At 47.8% G+C, this 17,317-nt stretch overlaps 1 protein-coding gene across 1 annotated transcript in view; it reads left to right on the top strand.

Annotated features, from left to right (window-relative positions):
- NUDT14 (nudix hydrolase 14) overlaps positions 1–2,340 on the top strand; it is a 63,415-nt gene extending 61,075 nt beyond the window's left edge. The window contains exon 5 of the mRNA XM_050897548.1: positions 1,711–2,340. Within this exon, the coding sequence (XP_050753505.1) occupies positions 1,711–1,972 (262 nt within the window). The 3' untranslated portion in view covers positions 1,973–2,340. The remainder of the gene's footprint in view (positions 1–1,710) is intronic.
- The last annotated feature ends 14,977 nt before the right edge of the window (positions 2,341–17,317 follow it).

Below are 17,317 nucleotides of genomic sequence, written 5' to 3'. Positions count from 1 at the left end.
TTAACACAAAGGGAATCTAGTAAAGTGTGCCATCATCCTTATGGCAGAAAGGGCACTGATAGCACATGAGCATAAAAAATGGCATTCCAGCTTTTGCGAGCTGGTTGCTGATAGCAACTTGATAAAAAATGAATCTACCTTACTTTTATAATGAGATCAGAATGATTAAGCCAGCATGGTGGGCCCAGTGTGCAACTCCTGCTGCTTTCAACGACTGCGTTTGTGTTGTGCTGTCTGCTGGTTGGATCTTCAGTTGAGGTGAGATGAGTGGCAGCATGGCTGGCGAACTGCATTACTCTTCCAGGCAGCTTCTCGTCGGAGAAGGGAAAAGGGAGCATGGCACAGGGAGTCCTGAGAAGGCATTTGATCTGGTTTCTCTTCTTAGATATACAGGAATGATCCTGGAGGGGTGAAACATCTTGTCCGAAGGCACAGAATGTATCAGAAGTAATTTTAGGAAAAGAATTTGCTGGTTCACTCCCTATTCTGTGTTTAAAAAAAGAGTGTATATTGATGTAAGGAACCAACTTCAATAATCACTATTAATTCTCCAAACAAAATATTTGCCAGTGTTCTTAGAAAACTGAGAGACAAAGTATTAATTCCTGCTATGGGGTGTGATGTATGCTGGATTAACTGAAAGATTTAGTTGACTAATGGTTGAGTAAGTATGGATATACATTCTAAGATCATAACGCTGCTGCAAATCTTAGAATCCTCTGTATGTATAATAATATGGAAGCTAATTTTTCAGCTTGCCCTAATGCCTCATTCATAGTTTCAGTGAACTTTGGATCCAGATTCAATGTGAAAAGTCGCTTGTAATCATGTGAAATGAAGAAGTTGTGATTACGATGTGAATATTTTCTTGGAAGGACTAAATGAGTGGATTATGTACTTATCCCTTATTTAATAATACCTAAATGAAATAGTCCTAAGGAAATAGAGGATTAACAAATAAGAAGTATAATACACAGCAAGCGGTCTAGCTGAAGAAAGACTACATAATCTGAAATATCCTCAGCTAAATCCACTGTAGCAAATTTAGCAGGGAGACTGAATTACTTCAGATACATGCGTGCTTACAGTGGTCCATTTGGGTCAAGGCTAAAGTTCAGGAAGGATAGAGAAAGACTCTCAGGCTGCCTTTCTGTTCTTGTACCTATCCAGTCCATGAGTAGAAGACTCCAGCTGTGAATGGACATAATCTTCTTAAGAGTAAAAAAATCTAAATATTTGTGTAGAAACAAGCAAGCAAATGTAGCATGATAGCATGCAGATACACTGAGGAGCTTCGTTCTGTTGTTTGTAAATCTCTGTGAGTCATCATGCAGTCCAGCTCTCACTGAGGTCAGTTGAAAAAGCTTCTGTTGACTTCAGTATACGTAGAACAACAGTTCACCAATTCAAAAACTATTTTTTTTATTTTCTCCCAAACTAACATTTTTCCAAAGTTGCAGAATATATTTGAAGACAGATCCATTTTATATGCAACTGTATTCAAAAGTGTTGGCATTTCTGCATGACAGTTGCAATCAATTTCTGTATTAATGAAATTCCATTTATAGGTTCTAAATGACATTAGCAGAGAGTAAGGACATGCGTTCTGATGTTGCTTAGTGACACAAGTTAAGGACCCAGGTTTCCATTCCTAGTTCCTAACTACCTTATTTTTATCTAAAACAAAGTTTCCTCTCTGTTTTTTTCCAGGTCTGGAGTTGGTGTGACAGGTTCTAGGCAGACGGTATTTTATGCAGAAGTAACAGACCAGATGAGAACTAGTGAAGGAGGTGGCCAGCCTGAAGAAGGAGAGCTGATTGAAGTTGTAGAAATACCTTTAGAAGACTCCATGAAGTTTGCTTATGATGAGACTCTCCCAAAGACGATGGGTGTTATCTTCAGCTTCATGTGGTTCCAAAACAACGTAGCACCCAAGCTACCAAAAAGTAAAATCAAAGCACCACGATTCTAAGAAAAGCTTTCATGCGGGTTCTGTGGATACAGAAAACCGCAAATCTGCCTGCCTTGATCAACTCAACTTTTCACAGAGCAAATCTTTCTTGAAATAAATTTGAAAGTAAAATCTGAATTAAAATCCTGACCCAATTTCCATCATTAGCAAAACACTTACTGGCTTCACTGGGGCCAAGATTTGCCTCTGAGACGCAAATGTTGATTTTTGCACAAAGGCTAAGTAAATGTGTCCAGTTCTCCTTTTTCATGGCATTGCTCTACCGCTATTTTGAGGAGTTGCTCAGGACCTCAGTGCAGCTGCTACACGAGCCTGTCACTGTGGTCTGCACTTAGTGGCAGCTGTGTATTCACTGTAGTTTCTGATATTTTGGGGGGGGGGATGGCAGCTAATAGTCACAGATACCCTAACTACGTTCCTGAGTTCTACACAGCTTTCAGGGAGCAGCTTTCTCTGGTCTGTAGCTCCTGTACAGAGAAAACGTTTGCATTTCTGAACATGCAGACCTTTATTTCATAAGCAAACATGTCTGTAAATCCTTCTGCTAATGTGTCATTGTGGCAATAGACCCGCTGTAAGATGATGTGCTTCTGTTTGTTCCCACTGTAATGCTGAGCAGCAGTGATGGTGATAGAGGGATGAATGATGGGGGCTTCTACTGGAACACGTTTCTTTGTTTTATGCGTAGTACTTGATTAATTAGACCAAACTTGGTCCTCTAGAGCGGGACTCGAGAGGCCAAATTCTTTTAATTTGACTCTGAGGTGTTCTGTGGTCTCAGTTTCCTTATCACCCTAATGGGAAGAATGGGACTTAGCCCTCCGATAACGCTCCTTGAAATCTAATGATCGGAAGTGCTTTATTGAGAGACTTTATCATCATTTGTGCAGTTTACATTGAAGCCCGTGCAACCTGCACAGACGTACTTAGCAACACAATTTGATTTAATAAAGTGGTCTAATTAGAATGTGTATTACTTGTTCTGTCAGCGTAGTTTAGATGTGGACAATTTGTCATGTGAAACTGTTAAGAGCATGCAGGAAAGAGAATCAAGTCTGGCAATTTAATTATGCACTGGTTTATGTTATTCACTGACTTAAGGTTAATTAACATGCCTACATTATGTGTTCTCCTAGGATTACTGAGGTACTAAGTATGTTTAGAAGATGAGTACTGCGAATATGCAAACTTTCATGTAGCAACTGGAACAAATGCAGTACAGATGCCTGGTGGTATCCAGTGGCTGATTTAAAATCACTGCATATCTAAATAGGTGTATAAATAAATAATTTTTTTAAAAGAAGCTTTTAGAACTGGTACTTGCTGGTTCTCCTACTGATGGGGAGGAAAGGTCCTTGGAAAGCCACTGAAGAAAGAGCAGCCTTCATTTGTGGGAGTCAGACACCTTTTGTGAAAGTTCAGACACATTTGCGTTGAACTGTGCTGTGTCTTTACGGTATCTGGTACAATGTGTCCTGATGCTTCTGAGGCCTTTACGAACTACTACAATATGTATAATAAATAATGTCTTTTATTCCAGACTGTAGTTACCGAAGTATCTATTTGATTGCATCAAAATTATTACACAGTGGCTTGTTGATCTGTTTAGTGTCAAGGTAGTAAGTGTGTGCGTATACATGTCAAAAGCCTTTTTTGCTGTATAATGCAGTAATTTGGAAAAATAAATCGGTGTAGTGGAGGGGGGTCAGAGTTTGAAACTTTTCAAAGCAGCATTTATGTATTCATACCATTTGCCCCAGAATTACAAATGGACAAAACTCCACTTGTAATGAGGCTCTTCATGCAATGCTGAGAGCTTTCCCTCGGTCAGACATTCCCTCCCCTGGCGCATCCAGGACCTGGAGTCGGTGCTTCACAAGGTGCACTCACATTGCATTAACGACCTTAGTGAGAGCCCATGGCTTTGACCCACCCATGTGGGTAACAAGCGTTCAAGGTGTGATTCATCAGACTAAATACACATTTCACTCAGTCTGTCTAGAAGTGCCTTCAAATCTCAGCACCTGCATTTGGTTTGAACTCATCAGACCACCGCTGGAAGAGGCAAGTCAGCCAGTGCTGGATCTGTTGTACCACCACGCAACATGCACATCATGAACTACGGGCTGCCAGGCTGCCAGAGAGAGCGCACGGCCATACCCAGCGAGGGGGAGGATGAAGGTCCGAAAATCTCTGCGCATCACACAGCTGCTGCCAGCCGGTCATGCCTTGGCTGCACGTCTTTCAGCTGAACGGTTTGAACCACATGCGTATTTTGCCCACTCCAAGGCGCTGTGGCTGTCCCTCTAACGTACCGTCCCTCCCCAAGAGTGTGTGTGTGTTGGGGGAGCGCCAAGGGCAGTGCCAGACTTGCCAAAATCTGGCCCAAACTACTGCTGCTGGTCAGCAGAAGGCTGTTCCCCGTCACTCAGCAGGATGGAGGGCTTGCGAGTTGTACGTGCCTGAGGCCTGGCTGCTTCACAGCCCAGCCCTGGGGCCATGCAGGGTGAGACAGAGGAGCTCCCACCACCAGAGCAGCAGCAGAGGTTTCCCAGGAATGGGGTGAGAGCAGGAAGTCACGGAATGGGAGGAAGGGAGACGCGGTGCAGCAGCATGGAGCGGTGCGCGGGGAGGGAAGCCGCAGCCCTCTCGAGGGCACAGGGACACCCGCGCTGCACCAGCCCTCCGCTCTGCTCCGAGGCGACCTCGCCAATGCAAGCTACAGGCTTCAGACTAACCATTTTTTATGCAATTGATATTTCTCATCCGGATAACCGTGACAGAGGGCAGTCATGTGAGCTGGGCAGTCCCTCAGCACTTCTCCGTGATCCAGAAGGCCAGGCAAGCAGCTGAGCAGCATTGCCCCCACCTCCCCATCCGTCCCTCCCCGGGGGTCTATGGGGCAGACACCTACAAAATCCCGGGCGACTGTGGTGGCTCTGAAGCCTTTACACCCCAAGGGATGCTGCACCCCGGCCCTGTGCTCTGCCCAGCCGTCCCTGCAATTTGTAATTCTCAAACAGAAACAAACTGGTCAAGGGATTACTGTGGTTTCCTTCCACAGTTTGGGAACTTTCCACAGAAACAGCAGTGATGCAATATAGTGAAAGCTGTACATAAAGCAATATGTTGTGTCTGGTGTTTGGCTTTGCAATATTAAATATAAATGTATCTTCATCCTTTTCCTTTTTCCCTGTTAATTTTGGTGGGGATTTTTATAAGGAATTAGGAAGGTTTGAAAATGCGGGAGAAAGGGCTTGAACTTTTTTCAAAACAGTAGATGATTCATATTTATAAAAATACAACCCGAGCAATTCAGATACCACTTCTCTCGTCAGGGCTCATTTCAAAGATCGTAATTAGAGCAAATCCGATATACATCGGCCAAGCCCAGGCAGGAAAAAAGTGCTTCTAATGGAAGCTTGAAATCACGTCTGTGTTTTAGATGCATCTTTTGGACGTGCCACCACATATACGTCCACAGAGAGCAGACAGTTTGGAATAAAATGGGGTCCCCGTTTGTTGGTAATGAATACTGACTCCAGCCTGCAAATCTCTTCTCTGATCTCATCCAACCATCCCCATGAGATCAGCGTCTTTCTTTTATCAAGTACAATTGAGTGGTCCGCATTTAAAAAACAAATCTTAGCACCTCTCTCATCTTTATGATGTGGCTTTGGGATATAGAGATAATCTAATGAAACTGAAATTATGACTCAGGATTCTAATGAAGCCTGAAATTATAAAATCTTGAATGTAACGTCGCTGTCAGGCTCGCTGTTGGGTGGCAGAAGAGATGTCACCAGCACCTTGTGAGTACACGGACCTTGCTTATTATTGTTGTTTATTACCCTATTTGTAAAGTATCTACAAGCCCTGAGGTACTCCCAGGTCTCATGGTATTAAGCACTGAACAGTGATATGATTAAAATGCCTTCTCTAAAAGGCTGACACTTTAAATAAATGAGCTGAATTGCACCGCGGGGTAGGTGGGGTCAGGTGCGGGGACGGGGTGCAGGGTGCCCCGGCCGCCCTTGCTCCCTGGGGCTGGCGGGGATGCTCCTTGCGCTGCTGGAAGCGTGCTCCCCTGGCAGGCGGCCGCTTGCCTTTTCGCCCGCTCCCTCATTACCATCCCTCCCCGCCAACGATAAAAGCGATGTTCCCCAGCTCCCCGCAGGGCTACGGCCGGGGCCAGGCCAAGGGCAACCGATACAATTGCTCCTGAAATACACGTGCCGACCGAGCAGGGCGACCCACTGGACAAATAGGATTTTTGCTAAATTAGGACAATTGCCGAGCACGCTTCATCCCCTCGCCGGGGCTCTATACATAGATGAAAGGCACACCCAGTTGTGAAATCTGTTGAAATGGCACACCTGGTGCTGTCTGCAAGTCTATTCACAACGGTTAGCAGGTGCGACTTGGCCTTTGTGGCCATAAAAGTCTGGCTGCGCAGCTCCTGCTGTGCTCCCTGTGCCTTTGCTGCCCTGCGTGCTTTGGCAGGGGAGGCTGTCACAGATTAATACGGTTGTTTGAAGCTGTTAGGAGCCACCGCCTGAAGCTTGTAGCAGCTTCAGAGGGATCAGAATAAGGCCTGTGCACACAGGATGGATTTGCAGCTTTGGTCTCGGTGGCTGCGCCGGGGTGGAGGTAACGGGCAGGGCAGGGCTGCTGCCTGAGCAGGGACACAGTACAGCATGGTCCCCGTTTCTGCAGTCCCAGGGATGCTGCCGAGTGGCCCTGCCAGCAGGTATCAGCGATTTGCAATCTAGCCCCTGTTTGGGCTCAGCCTCTCCAAAAAGGATTTTGCTTGCTCTGCTTTGGGATGCTACATCTCAAACAGTGCAGCAGTAAGGTGGAGCTCTGAAAAACCTAGCCCCAATCCAGACTTGAATTTAATTTAAGGAAGGATGCCGTGGACTTTGGAGCAGGTTTTCAGCAGGAGTTTTCATTCCCACGGGTTCACACAGGATTTTGCTTGATATGAACAAAAAAAGGGATGCTCATACAAATCCTGCACTACTGCAAAAGTTACTCCTCAATTTGTCTAATCCTTCAGAGCCAGTCTTGCTCTTTAATTGGGAACACATTTTTACAAGGGCTTTAATTGCTCTCCAGATGAATGATGAGGGAGGAGAAGTCATCATAATGTAGCTAAATGGCCCAGATTTGCGGCGCTCGGAGCTCTCTGGCCTGCCTCAGGACTGGCTTCAGTGCATTTCTCGTAATTGGAAATACAATCAGATACGTATTAAACCCTGCCAACCACGCACTGTATTGCTTTGCTGCTGAAGTACTCAATATCCTGTGCTGGCTTCAGTCTCTAATAAAACATTCAAAAGCAGTGGTGCTCTGAGAAACCCCTTTCAGACACTTGGTTACGATGAAAATGGGCTGGGAATGGGCAATGTGGGAATGGCTGTCAACCATCATCAATTAATGGCTACCCTCTTGCCCCAGCCTCATTAACAGAAAAATCCCTGGGCTCTTCTTGTGCCCACCTGTGGTTCAGTGCTCGGGGTATGGGTGCGATGGGTAGAGCGTTCAACAGTAAGATAAACATGATTTTATCGTTTTACAAGAGCAAAATGTTGCTGTGATTGCTACAAACATGCTCGTGACAGCCAGGAGCCGGCCCTGGCTCGGCCACATCCGACCAACCGGGGATGGACCAGGTGCTGCGTGAGCCCCGAGCGGCACGTGTGTCGGGGGGGACCTCCTGGGGTCAAGGCCACCCGTGCGAGAGCCTGACCCCTCCGAACGATGCCACCTGAGTGTGTGTCCATCACACTGTAAACACAGCCTGGTTTTAACCCTGTTCTCTTGGAGTTGTGGAGAGGGGCTTGGAAAAAAAGAGCAGCTAATTAATGCCCCTGAAAATAAGCCTAGGAGGACAACATCCCACCTGGCTCCAGGTGCAATGGAAACACTGGTGATGAGCCTTGCCCCAGTGCTGCGGGGTGTCTGGCACAGCGCCGGTCCCATCCCCAGCCCTTTCCAAAGTCCTCAACGGGTGCTGGTGGGCAGAGCCAGGCGCTCGCTGTGCCCCGTGGGCGGCACAGCCCAGCCGCCACCTCCGAAGCCTCCCCAGGAGCCGCAGGCAAGGGCCGGGGCCGTGGGAAACGGTGTGCTCCGGCCTGCTGGTCCCCTCCAGAGCTGCAGCTGCTTCAGCTGCTCCTGTGAGCCTGGGGATGGGGATGGGTTTCAGGACCAGAGTCACTAATCAGGTTTCCGATGAGCCCGGCCAGTGGAGGTGGTGGTGAATAAAACATGCCTCCAGCTCCTGCCTGCCATGCGGGTCCCTCTGGCAGCCCTGCCGTGTGTTTGTGGGGATGGGGTAATGCTTTTGCTCGTGTAGCAATCACTAAAATAACTGGACAAGGCACAATCACGCACTTGAGAGTGCTAGAAACAATTTAAGAAATGTTCTTGGGACAAACAGCGGGCGCTGTGCAAACAGCTCCCCGGGGTTTGTGAAAGGGGCCCCGGCTGCCCAGCCCTCCCGGCCCCACAGGAATGCACTCACACCGATAACCCACTCCACTCCTTTCGTAACCTCCTTCATTTCGTCCTTCAGGCTCCCCCCGCTCCCGCCCTGGGGTTTCGGGGTGCTCCTTTTGCAATAAAATCAGGAAAACAAAACCAGAGGTATTGCAAGCCCATGCCATGCTATCTTCAGCTCCTCTTTTCTATTCAATATGAAAGCGAGGGACTTTGTAAGGACTTCAACACTCCCCACGGGTCTCCCCAGAGATGTAACTTGGGTTTTCCCCCTCCACAGCTTCCCGACTTCAGCAGACTTTAAGTTGAAGCTCGCTGGCCTGGCCGGGTTCGTACCGCAGCCCAAGTGCTGCTGTCCCCGGAGCTGGCGGTGCAGCAGGGATGCGAGAGCTTGAGTTACAGCAATCCATCAGCTGCTAATCCACCCGGCCAGCCCCACCGCTCCGTGCTGCTGTCAATCATGTGCGGAGCCCTAGGGCGGGTTAGCAGCATGTTTGCTCCTGCTCCGGCGGGTTAGCAGGGTTATGGCAGCACAGGGGAGCCCCAAGCGTATGGGGGCTATACGCAGCCCCCGGAGCTGGGACTTTCCAGAGGCAACAGGAGAGGGAGGGGGACATCCACAATATGTCTCCCTGGTCTTTGGGACTAGTGTCAGGATCTGTCCCATCTCTTCCTATCATGGTCAGGGAAGTCGGGGGACCAGCATCAGTGCACCTCAGGAACAGGCAAAGCAGCCGAGGTCATATTCAAGATTCGTGCTCAGTCATGAAAATGCTTCACAAAACCTCATTTGCTGTGGTGAGCAACCTCTGCCTCTGATACTTTTGTCTGATATTTAAGAAATATCTTTAAAGAGCAGGGAGGGGGGCTTGCAACAGGCTCCCAGTGCAAAAAGGGAGCAGAGTTAGGCCGATGTCGGGTGTGTATGAAAATTGCACGGCCTCACATTGGCCCTCCAAAGCAGCCACAACCCTTTGCCTCCCTGGCCAGCTGATGTTGTAAGGGTGGAGGCTGTCCCACCTGCAGCAGCTCTGGTTTGCAGCGGCGGTGTCACGCTGAGCAGTTTCTGGGCTGCGCACAGCCAGAGCGATGCGCAGGAGATGGCCAAGCCGGGTACCAGCTTCGTACTCCATGGTCTCGTCTGCTGCAACTTCGCGGTCACGCTGCCAGCTTCATCTTTTCAAATGGCTTTCTTTTACCTCTAATAAATGGCTTTCTTTTACCTCTAATGCCTTTGTTCGTTTTTTTTTTCCTTCTATTTTTTTCTTTCTTCTATTGCTCTTCCACGCAATCTGATCCCAGTCTCTCAGATGAGCACAGTCAAAATAACACCAATACATCAAAATAATAAGATCTGATTCCTGGGGCTCTCACAGAGCCAAGGCACTGAGTGAAGGCCAGCGGGTTTATTGATCACAGCAGAGCCACAGCTCTCCCTAGCACAGGATTTAGCTCCTAGATGGACACTAATGTGTAGATTTGTTTTTTCTCACTGGCAAAAGCGACATGTAAATATTCTGCAGTTAATGCTACAGGTCTGTTCCTAGTTCGATTAGTGGGGAAGCAAAAAAATTGAAGTGAAGGTCTTGCCTTCTAAAGCCGCATGACTGATCCTAATGCCCTGTCCTTTTTCTATCAATCAAGGCTGATTGGCGAAGCTTTTTAATTCAAGTCACTAAGCAGGATGATCAGCGTTTACTTAGCTGGTTGATTTGCACTTGACCAGGCTGCTCTGGGGTAAGGTATCGTCTTATAGTGCAAACCCTCTTACAAAGGATAAAGAAACTGAGACCACCTCGATCCTCCTCGTTACCTCCTCAGACCTAACCATCGTCCCAAGCAGCTCTTGCTGTGGGTCGGGGGGATGGGGGTCCCCCAGAAGCCGGGCTGGCACCCAGCGAGGACCGCGGCTCGGAGGGAAGAGGTGCAGAGCGCAGGGCATCACATTTGGCCCCAGCCCAGCTGCGGTGGCTGGCTCGTGGCTGCCCGGCCCCGTGCCCCCCCGCCCCAGTCCCCAGCCCTCGCCCCCAGGCACCGCGCGTGGCCTGGGCCCGAGTCCCAGCGCTGCTGCAACATAAAACAAACCTGGCACCGGGAGCGCGCAGCCTGTGGCACATCTCCCCTGGCTATTTTTAGCTGCTTTTCCAGAGAAACAGGGCTTATGCAGCCTGCTGCCGAGTGCGGGGACTCCAGCTACTGCCCACCCCCCGGCACCTCCGCCTCTCGGCTGGGGTAGTTGCTCCAGAAAGGTGTAACGATGCTATTGGAGAGGGCAAGGCCACGGAGCCGAGACACGAGCATCCCACGGACCTGGCCCCCAAGCGCTGCCACTCGCAGGGCAACGCGTTTGTCCCAGTGTTTCTTCTGCCATCTGCACCCGGACACCCACCCAGGGCTGCCCAGCGGGGAGAGAGAGGAGATGGAAACATGCAATGCAACTACTTCAATATTAAACAAAAAGTGACTCATTTTTACATAGCAAAGTTGTTTCCTTGTAAAACATGTTGTTCTGTAAGGTCCGGTTTCTGGAAAAGATCAGAGAGGGTCTCATGGGTTGGAGCCGAGCGTGTCGGTTCGGCTTTGCAGGACTGGCACTTGCAGGGCTGGTTTTGCCTCACTGGCTTCGTAAAGCACACGCAAAATGTGCATAGAGCAGTGCAGAATTACCATACAGCATTTACTCTTGATACAAAAGTAAGGAACTTTTTTTTCCTCCGGTACTATATTTAGATCTTTTATGTGGAATAAGAATTTTGGGGTTTTTTTCAAGAAAAGTAGAGACCCTGTGCTGAGCTCCTAGAAGAAGGTAGGTCTGGGAGGGGAATCTGGAGCCTGGCAGGACCACTCTGCATGCTTCGGGGGGCTCAGGACCCACCTCCAGCTGAGACTGCCATGGCATGAGAAGCCTTCGGTGCTTGGGAAGGGCCCATGAGGCTGAAGGGGCAGTAGTCTGATGTCTCATGCAACAGACCCTACTGCTACAGACATCCTCCAGCTGCAAATATCCATCCTATACGTTATTCAAAACAAAAGTGAAGTGCTTGCCTGCAGGAAAGCAATCAAATGCAGCTTGGGTCGTTTCGCAGCTCCTCTCGTTTTGCCAGCAAAGCAGCACGTGTTCTGCCACGTAACACCAGGCTGAGCTATAGGGATGAGACAGGGGAGTCAACGGGAGCCATGTGTGCAGGTTAGGAACTATTTCCCTCTCTTTAAGCGGTTTTGGGCCAGCTGGGTCGTTCTGGGGCACAGGGGTGTGCCTACCCCTTTGTGCCACCTGGAGACATTAGATCCCATGCAGCAGCATCCAATACAAAGCAGATCAACGGTATTCCAGGTCATTAAACTGATGCAATGCTCAGCCCACCCGCCAGCCATTTGCATGCAGAGCACAGATGCTCTAGATCAAATCAATTATTTTAAAATTTCTGTAATTTTCAACATTTGTGTACATAAATCCAACAAGGAAAAAATGGTCAGCGAAGCACCAGGACTTCAGGAACTGTGTTGCAGCATGAAGGCCAGGATCCTGTTTTCCTCTCTACGCATTTCTTTGATCCATCCATTTATACTCTGCCGTGGGATCTGTGTTTGAGCACTGACTTTTTGAATGCGCTTACCTCCTCTTTACCAAATTAAAACATTTAGCTGTTGCTGTTTAGTGTACCAGTGTATTCACATATTCACAACAAAGATCATGCACCTCAGCTCATAATACTGTCTTAGCTTACAATAGTTTGGCGTTCACATTTAAAGAAATGTAAATGCCAAACAATAAAAATATTAGACAATTCTTCTAAGCCTGTGTGTACACTAATATTCCTGTTCGGCTACAAACCCCATTATTAAGCACGGAAAGACTATTGCACTAATGCCCCTTATAAAACCAGCCTGAGTTTGAGTACTCAGAAAGCTGCTTATCTGTTCCTTTGGACTAAGAAGACTCAAAAGCCTTTCAATTATTAAAAGGGCTGAATTATGTCTCAGTCTAAACTTGGAAGTCAGAGGAGCCACAGACCTCTCCGAGACCTCTAAAGTAAAGTCCTTTAAACCCAAGCTCAGCTTTTCAGAGAGAGCATGCAACTTCAGGAGGGATCCCCATTTATTTATTTGTTTGTTTGTTTTCAGCCAAACTTATTTCCAAGCGATTTGCATTAACACGCTTTACGGGCTTGGGCTTTCCAGTGCTTCAAGGAAAGTCCCAGCCTCAAGGACTGTGCCATCCCAGATGATAACAGATGGACGTGCAGGGAGGGACTCAGCGCCCAGCCCTGTGTGTTCAGGTCGGACCGACTCCCTCCCAACATCATGCCACCAAACAGCCTTTTATAAGGGACATTGTTTTCACCCGAAAATTTGGAGACCAGGAGGCTCAATCTGCTTATTTAGTACAACCTACCACAGCACTGTAATCCTGAGAGGTCTCTGCATCAAAGGCAATCATTTCACTTGCAAGCTGCTAAAGATTTGTAAATGGAGTATTTCTTTGTTGAACACCAGCCCTGGGTAAACCCCAGGTCCTGAGGGTTAAAGGACAATGGGGAAATACAGCAGACCTACAAGGATACTGGATATATTTTCTATTTGCAGATTTATGTGTCTGTCCTGGCATGTGTTTTTTGTCATGCATACAGCATGAGCACTGTATTTGACACTTTAAATCAAGGAACAAAGGACTAAAACAGTAGAGGGGACTAAACTGAATTGAATTAATTTGTTTATCCTGCAAATCAACATCTGCTCAGACCTGTTTCTTTCAACTCTGAAGTTGTCATAACGGAATATTTTGCCTTCTGCTCAGTCTAATTATAGACGCGCAAGCCAAAAGCTCTTAATTTTGCTCACAGCCATCAGCGGGAGCTTTGCTGCCGCACTGAGAGCGGGCAGAGTTCAACCAAGCTGTGTTTAAAAGGCTCTTTTTCAGGAAGGTGTTTTCCCCAGTAAGTTGCGTGTTGCTACCCATCTAAGGGGATGTTTTTACACTGAATTCATTGTATAGCTGTTTTTCAGCACTGATGAAAATCATCACAAAAGAAGACACAGGATCCCAAAGGATCGGGTCCACTCAAGCAGTAATGGGAGGAAAACGCTCGGTGGCACACAGCTCTCTGTCATCATCACTCTGCGGTGCCCAAGAGCAGATGGACTTGTGCCACAGCACAAATGAAACACCCACCACCACCACCACGGGCACCAGAAAGGATCATAACTCCATAAATATCCACCATGAAAGCCTCTCCTCCATCTTCACGTGGAAGTGTGGCTCCTGCAGGATGGAGGTGCCGAGGCTGGGGCACCCATGGGGCTGGTGGCTCCACCGAGCCCAGCACAGACATGCCTGCAGGTTCAGTGGCATCAGCCCAGGGAGCCTGAGCCCGGTGCAGGCTTGTCCACACACCTTCGACTGTGGCATGTATATGACCTTAGCAACCATCGTTGCATTTCTGATCATCTCAAATTATATCCTTTTCCTGCCACCCCCACGAGAAGTCCAGGTGTCCCACACTGTAATGATAAAGGAGTGTGGCTTAATCCTTTCAGGTTTCATCAATTTTCTCAGAAATATGAGGCATCCCCGCTTCAAGAGGTCTCTGAAAGCAGAGGGAAATTTTCAGCTGCTCGCTGTCCTGATGGAAATGACATGGCTTTATTTGCAACCTCAGGGCCAAACCAGGTTGGATGCAAATAAATACAGCTCCACTGTTGTCAGAGAAGAGTCTATGTTGACTTACACTACACAGGAAGACAGCATGACTTTTCTTTGCCTTGATTGTTTTGGCACAGCTCCTGGAGCGACATGTCCGGCTTACAAGGAACTGTCAACACTGAACTCCAGATCTGCTGTTGAGGAAAAGGAGCACCTGCAGGATTACCAGGACTTCTGACCACAGAGCCAACCAGAAAAAGAACATGGGATGAAAACATGCAGAGAAATTGCTCTTCCCTCCCTCCAGAGCCATACCTGTCTCTGAGCTCTCCCCAGGACCTTTTTCTGGTCAGGAAAGTGTCTCCAGCATCTGTCGGTGGCTGCCCCCAGCGAGGCCCTGCCCTGCGGCTCCTCGAGATGTTGTCTGCCTGCCTTACCACCCTACCGCTCCTGCTGCTTATCAGCAGCCCTGGCTTGAGGCTATGCCAGTAATTCTCGGTTTCAGTGCATGGCCATTATTTCCTCCGTAGAATTGTGGAGTTGGGTAAAACAAGAAGCTTTTCCCAACGTTTGATATTCACAGCTGTGGGTTGCAAACTAATTAACTCCCCTATCTAAAGTCATCTTCAGCACACCAACTGGGTCTTCTTTAAGTAAGGCTCATTTAAAAAAGAACATCTCGTTGGCAGTATTGGGCCTCATATATTTAGGGTTTTTTCAGAGAGGCTTGGGGAGATGAAGAGTTTTTGCCCTTAAGTGACAGTCTTCAGATTTGAGTGCTTTTCTCTGCATTAGAAATATGCCCTGGAAAATGCAGCTGCTGAAAGCAATCCCTGTGCATGGGTCTGTAATGGCGTACACACAGGAGGGGTTAGGATGGTTGTTTAACTTCTCTCCATGGACCTACAGCACCTTCCTTACCTGCTGTCTCTGCATTCTCTGTCAGAGCGGTTGCCTCAAACATCCCATGGATCTCACCCGTGGATATGACATATTGGACCAGAACTTACAGCAAAAGTTTAATATTGCCATTTAAATATAAAGACAACATTAAAAAAAAAGCTCCTCTGAAAATCAGCCCACCCATTCATACCAGGTAGCTCAGCTGCAGGTTCATCCTCCAGAATCCCTGGAGAGACAAAGGTCCCTCAGTGAGGGCAAACACAGGAGTGGTCCAGATGTTCCCTGTAAAATGTGGAATAAACAGCTGGATGGAAGTTAGTGCTGCAGTTAGCTATTGAGATGCTGCCTAGCAAATGGGCACAGGAGACGCAGGACAAAGGGACATGGTAACCATCCTTGTTCCTCCAAACACTGGAAAATGTCTGCATTTCTCTGAGTGATGCCTGGCTGTTCTGTGCAGTTGGATTTCAGGTTCTAACGAACAATGAAAAAGGGTGTGAAGTAGAGCAGGAACGTGCCTGGTGAAATCCTGGCCTGCGCAAGTCAGTCCACTAGTTTTGGTAGGGCCAGGATTTGGCTCTCTGCCAGCTGCCCTGTGTCTACAATCTTGTGTAAGGAGTGTGGCAGTGGCTGGATGTAACTGCTGTCTCCCATATATCTGCAGCACCTTCTCTGCAAGTGGCACAGGCTTTCACTGGAAAACAGAGGTAGCATTTAAGCAATATCCTCCCCCAGAGACCAAGCAGGAATTTGGAGCACTTGAATAGTCCATCCCCAAAGAATCTTTTCCAGGTCTGACCCTGATCCTGGTGCATGCTGAGACAGGACTATGCAAATTCGTAATCAGTCCTGTAGACATGATTTAAGACCCTATAATATGTATCTCACTATCACATCACAGTGCTTTGAACTGAGGAGCTCCAAGTATTGTATTTTCATGCATATAGCCTGCATCTCAGATAACTCACACCACTGTAAAAGAACTGTCTTTTGCAAACAAGTACTTAGCTAATCTGCATCCTCAGATAACCCAGGGGTCATCTCAGAGTATCAGTTATGTATGTGAAACCATGGGTATAGGGCGGCAAGCAGCCGTCCCCTCCTTCCTCTAAGCCTCCACCATCCATTCCTGCTCCCACCTCCTTCCCACAAGAAGACAAGTTTTCTGCAGTCCCCATCTCCCTTCCCATGTGCAGCAGATGTGAGATGGGACAACAGAGCCAACGGCATCTCATGCTGCTCAGACCTACCCCCTGGTTCAGTTTTGTTTCTACATGTAACTCCTGGTGCTGGCACTGAGCATGGACCACTCCATGGGCTCCAGGGGATGGTCAGCACGGTGGCAGCCTGCAGCTGCCAGGAGCTGACATGAGGAGAGTGGAAAAAGATGGGGGAAAGTCACAGGTTTGGCCCTAAAACTGTGCTGAAAAACAAAATAACTAATTCTGTCTCTATTGCATGTGTTGCCCTCTCAGAGGTGGCGCTATCCAGATGATCTTTCTGCATCTTGTTTTCTTATTCCCAACTCGGAGTGCAGACGGTAAAGCCTCCCTGATGCAAATTTCCACTCCAGCCTACAGAAGCTTGGCAGAGGAGCTGAGCATTTACAGGGATGCTTGCTGCAGCCAAGAGCCTAAAATTAGATTTTTAATGCCACAGCCAGCACCCAAGAAGTGACCTGATTTTCAGAAGTGGGGGGAAATTTCAAAGCCTAGCCCATGTATGGCTTGATACTCCATGGAAGCAGCTGAGTCTGCAGCAGCTCTGAATCAGCTGTTTAAACCCTGTTTTGCACCAGTCGGGCAGGTCTGCAACACAGAAGGACACCATGCATGTAAAACCCAACTGCCCTCTAATGAGAGGACTAATAAGGGGACTTACCTGCAGAGGTGTTTCATCTGTGGCAAACTTATTGGCCCACCTTGCCTCCTCCAAACTCTTCTGACTTGCAAAGATGTCTGATCATCCCTTTCAAGTTCTGCAGTTGAGTAACTTTGCACATGCATTTATTCAGCTGATGAGATAACGGCATAATGTATTTGCAAATATCAGCTCATGGGCACAGAAATTTGCCAGGCTATGGGGTTTATTTAAAAGCATAAATATATTTCATGGTTTCCAAATAAGCCAAAGAAATAGCTAGCTTCTCAGCCAGCAGCAGCAATGCTGCTGGGTGTACACAAGGCCAGCCAGCTTTGGCAAGACAGTGACATATAAAACCTTTTTTATAACAAAACCTGTGAGTGTAGCAACCCCTTTGCACATGCTGCACCTTGGGGCCTGTGTTTGTTTTTGAC

This window comes from Gymnogyps californianus, chromosome 5 (genome assembly GCF_018139145.2).
Source record: "Gymnogyps californianus isolate 813 chromosome 5, ASM1813914v2, whole genome shotgun sequence".
Taxonomy (NCBI): domain Eukaryota; kingdom Metazoa; phylum Chordata; class Aves; order Accipitriformes; family Cathartidae; genus Gymnogyps; species Gymnogyps californianus.
This window is presented reverse-complemented; position numbering and strand designations above follow the sequence as displayed.